The following is a 5,000-nucleotide window of genomic DNA, read 5'->3' on the forward strand; positions in this document are numbered from 1 at the left end:
TGGACGACTTTTATGCGATCATGAACCCTCCTCAGCCACTCAGATCGCGGTCAGTGCCGGTTCTGATGGCTCTTCATATCGCGACGAGGCAGGATTTGTAGGATGGGTAGATGATATATAGGATTTTTTTTTCTTATTTTATAGACAGCGTATACCTAGACGAGTGTCCACCGATCAAGGCGTGGATGTAAGTCTTTAGCGACGACATTTTACGAGTTATTTACCAACCGCCGCTCAATACCTTTCCAAACGCTACTCGAAACCGCGACAGACCTCTCCCAATCTGCCAGCCATCGCCGAAATCTTCCCACTATTTGCAAAAGGCCACTCACAAACGCCCCCCTCCCCTTAACACCCCCCTTCAAACTTCTACTCAACACCCTTAACGTCCTTTCGCCACCGAAATTCCCTCTCCTTCGTGTTTGCTTACGGGGTGCGAGGACCGAGGACACCTCTCGCTCCTATTCATCGCCAAGAAGGTGTCCCGCGCCGTGTCCAGTGTCCACAGCCGCCGGTGGAATATCATGAAAGCCAAATAGTCCTGGAAGGGGGGAGAGGGGTTGGGGGGAGAGGGGTTGAGGGGGGGGGGGGCGCAATGTGAAGACGCTGTTGGAGTCTCTTCCTGTGGCGAGATTGATTTAACGCTGACATCTTTCGGGGGTAGCGGCGCCCCTTGTTGGTCTTGTTGCTTGACTTCACCGGAAGAGCCTTGTCTGTGCTCTTGGTTTCCTCTTCCTTGTAGACGAGGCTTTGGAGATGCGAACGTCCTTGCGTATATCTTCCAAGACATGCCAAGTCGACGAGTATATAAATTCATGTATGATAGAATGTTTTACATAGTTTTATAAGCTTTCCAACTGATCCAGTTCCGTCTGAAATAATATTGCGAACATCATCTGGCAAAAGCGACTAAAAAAAAAAAAAAAAAAAAAAAAAAATCATGCATGGAAAATAATTCAAAAATGATTCAAACAAACGAAACCCATTGAAACCCATGCTGACGACACTCCCGAACTCTCTCCGTGATCTGCTTTTAGTTTCTGAATATTTTCACTTTAACAGAGAGAGATGCAGCTTCCCTTCAGGCGGAGGAGGAGGGGTGGGGTGGGGGTGGGGGTGGGAGTGGGGGTTTAGGGAGAGGGGAAAGTCGACATTGTCCCCCGCCTTATCTCCCCAAAATCCACTTCCGACGAACAAAATTCTCAACTTTAATTCAACTTCATTTTTTTTTCTTTTCTTGATAGACCGAATCCTGGCGGAGTTTCCCTCGAGTGAAGAGAGCGAAGCATAATATATATATATATATATATATATATATATATATATATATATATATATATATATATATATATATATATATATATATATATATATATATATATACACATAATTTCCCTTCTATCTATTAATATCTCCTCGTATTCCTCTTGCAGGTAACGGATTCATCCCGACGGCGGCACTGAAGGAAATTCTTGGGGCGCTCGACGATAAGCTGACCTCGGCTGACCTCGACAACATCGTGGAGGAGATCGACGAGGATGGTTCTGGCACCGTCGACTTCGATGGTGGGTAGGAGGGTGGAGTGGAGGGGAGGGGGTGGAGGGAGTGGAGGGTGGTGGGTGGAGGGAGTGGAGGGAGGTGGGGAGGGGGTTGAGGGTGGTTGAGGGGGTTGGGGGAGGTGGGGAGGGGATAGGGAGGTTGTTGAGGGGGTTGAGGGTGGGTGGGGAGGAGGTTGGGGTGTGGTGGGGAGGAGGTGGAGGGAGGTGGGGAGGGGATAGGGAGAGGGTGTGGGGAGGGTGGCGGAGAGGGAATAGAGAGAGTGGAGAGAGTGTTTGGGTGTGGTGAGGGGGTAGTGGGATGGAAAGAGGTTAGGGGCGTGGGAAAGGGGTGGGTGTGTGGAGAGGGGTGGAGATCGGAGAAGGGACAGGGGGTGGAAGGGGTAGGGGGTGTAGAGGGTGTGGTGGCCATAGAGAGTGTGGGGGATGGAAAATGGGCGACGGTTTACAAAAGGGGTAGGGGGAGTGGAATGGGAGTAGGGGGTGGGGATATGGGGTAAGAGGATGAGAGGGATAGAAGAGGGAGGGATGAAGGTGAGAGGGATAGAGGGGGAAGGGAGAGAGAGAGAGGAAAATAAGAGGAGGGGGGATTAGAGGGCGGGGGGATGGAGGGTGATAGGGTGAGGCATGTAAAGGGGTAGGGGGAAAAGATGGGAGATGGGAAGCGAGGGGGGAGGAGCAGAGGGGAGATGGGAAGGAGAAGGAGAAAAGGAGGTGGGAAGAGAGGAAGGAACAAGTGAGGAGAAATGGGGGGGAGGAGGAGAAAGGGAGATATGAAGAGAAGGAGGAGAAGCAGAGCGGAAAGGGTGGGAGGAAGACGGAGAAAGAGAGATAGGAAGAGAGAAAAGAGAAAGAGAGGGGAAAGGCGATGGGGGAACAGGGTTGAGGGGTAGAGGGAAACGAAGAGAAAGGGAAAGGGAAAGTGGCTCTTTCACTGGTTTTGATGCTGGGGTCTATATCTTTAGAAGTACCTTTCCGCTCGGTTGGTATCTGTCGCGGTACCCCGAAGATAGCAATATTTCACAACTTATCTGGTCAACTACGAAAGTTCCTCTTTCTCCAAGAAAAAAAATAGGATATCGAAAAAAGGGACGAAGAAAATCCCAGACGATCTTTAAAATCTAAACGAAGATAAATTTTCAGTAAGGAGCCATCAGATCATCGCCGCAGCGAGTCGAAAGCGACCAGAAATCTAATTTTTCGGCCTCGCGGACAAATGCCATTATCTTGCTTACTGCGACAACCTCCATCAGATTTTTCGAGATACCTGCCAAGATATGCTGTGCGCATCAGCAGCCGCGAGACGAGATAACCACAAAGAAACCCCCCGAGTCCAGAATAACAACAAAGAAAGAGCTGGATGAGAGAGAGAGAGAAAAAAAAGATAAAACTTCTTGTGCAGGAAACAGACAAGGGTTTTCTGTGGTCAAGGTCACAGCACAGAAATGTTATTTACGAGACGACAACGAAACTTCCCTTTTAAACAGAGGAGAGAAAACTTTGTGTCGTTGACGGAAAGAATAATCAAAAACATAATCTAGGTCATGCGGTATTTAATCTTTTCTTTTGTAACTATGCACACTTGCATGATTACTTAGATATCAACAAGTTGAGCACAATTCTCCTTACTGTTGCATTGTCATTTCGACTTCGTTATTATTATTTAAATGTCGACTAATGTTCAGTGCCTATTCTTGGTACTAAATAGTCACTTTACTGCATACCAAAGCGTTTAGTTGAAATTATCTTTAAACTTTTTCCATAATTCTGCCTCTAGTCGTTAGTTTCTTTAATATGGGAAACTAACAATTTATATCACGAAAACTTATGAAAACTGACCGTTTATATCAGTGATAGAAAAGTTGATTCAGCTATTCTGGCTATTTGCTAGCGGGTTAACTTTTAGAAGAAAATCTATAGCTATAAATGGAGATCCGTTGTTTGATAAAAAATCTACGGACTCTGCTCGGGGTGTTTCACTTACACTTTTGCTTCGATTTAAGTTAAAAGGAATATGACGCGTTAAAAGATCAGGCAATATATGATTTATCTAAGAAAGTGGAAAGATTTGAATGAAAACATGAATTATAATTATTTCTTACGATTCCTATTCATCTTCAATGTTCTCATATTCCTCATCATAAATCACTCACATACAGTAAAGATTGCAGACATATGGCCCTTGAATTGAAAAGCGTGAAGATAATAAATCACGTCTTTTTCTTCCTCTCCCCCAGAATTCATGGAGATGATGACCGGCGACTAAGCCAACAACTGCTGCCACCTAGCGTCGAATCGGCTAAGCTCTGCCCAGGCTCTGCTCAGCCAGCCTTCCGCACGCTGCTACATAACTCGCGCCTCTCAACTAAGCGCCATTATCTATGTATACTTTTTCACTTCGCCCATTTTACATTCTTTACAAGCCAAATATTGTAAACCATTATTCGCAGACTTTTTTTTCTTTTTTTCTTTATCATTATTTTTTTTTTGCGATATTGTTTGTTTTTAGCAAGCTCTGTTTCACAAGGCTTGTTTATCAGTTTCATTTAAAAAGTTAAACAAAACCTAATAATAATAATACCGTATGTGATCGGATACATTATCTGAGCTATGCGACAAGAAGCTTATCTATTAATCATTCATCAGACACATTGACGTGAGACAACAGGCAAGATATCCATCAAATTTGACAGGAAACAAGGACCAAGATGACCACGATATGGAGATCTGTTACCTGCATATTTTTGTATAGCAGAAACGTGGAGAGAATACTGGAATATATTAAGGATAATAATGATTATCCGGATGAGAGTTTCCCGTGAATTCCCGTCCTCCCCCCCTCACCCCCCCTGCGCTTGCTGATTCGCCCTTATCCCATTACGACCTCTGCATCAGGGGTGCCAACCTCCGAGCTGCTCTCTGAGGTCATATCCTGATCGAGATGCAAGTGTTACACCAGGCTTACGTTGTCTTCGGGTTGGCATGTCTGACGCCCCCCCCCCCCAGTCTCGGTGGGGATTAACAGACACGGCACTTGATGTTTACGAGGAAGACACTTCGGGACTATAACAACACTTGATTCCAATCTTAACACAAACAGACGCCGTTCTAGGATGCGTAATGAACCCTGCTAATCCCTGGCAGATTGGAAGACCCGCTTGTGCAATGTATGTGTTACCATATGAATCAACAACTCAAGAATCCAAAAACATCATTGCATAACCACACGTCAACACAGTATTTAAATAATACACAAGAAGAAGAAGAAGCTGATATTCAGTCGACACTTCGCAAGCAACACACAAGAACACAACAAGCAACCGACTCCGCCAGACAATTAAAACAAATGAAGCAAAATAAGGACCGGAAGCGCCAGTGAACTCAAAAACAACAACAACAACAACAACAACAACACCAACGCCACGAATTATAAGGGACCATCGA

At 45.3% G+C, this 5,000-nt stretch overlaps 1 protein-coding gene across 2 annotated transcripts in view; it reads left to right on the top strand.

Annotated features, from left to right (window-relative positions):
* LOC122249721 (troponin C) overlaps nucleotides 1-5,000 on the top strand; it is a 20,898-nt gene that overhangs the window by 15,548 nt on the left and 350 nt on the right. For both annotated transcript variants that reach the window (XM_043010832.2, XM_086531230.1), the window contains 2 exons: nucleotides 1,434-1,565; nucleotides 3,794-5,000. The exon at nucleotides 3,794-5,000 is cut by the window's right edge and continues 350 nt beyond it. In XM_043010832.2, the coding sequence (XP_042866766.1) occupies nucleotides 1,434-1,565; nucleotides 3,794-3,822 (161 nt within the window). In that variant the 3' untranslated portion in view covers nucleotides 3,823-5,000. The remainder of the gene's footprint in view (nucleotides 1-1,433; nucleotides 1,566-3,793) is intronic.

This window comes from Penaeus japonicus, unplaced genomic scaffold, assembly GCF_977035675.1.
Source record: "Penaeus japonicus unplaced genomic scaffold, GWHDUDI00000001_assembly GWHDUDI00000035, whole genome shotgun sequence".
Taxonomy (NCBI): domain Eukaryota; kingdom Metazoa; phylum Arthropoda; class Malacostraca; order Decapoda; family Penaeidae; genus Penaeus; species Penaeus japonicus.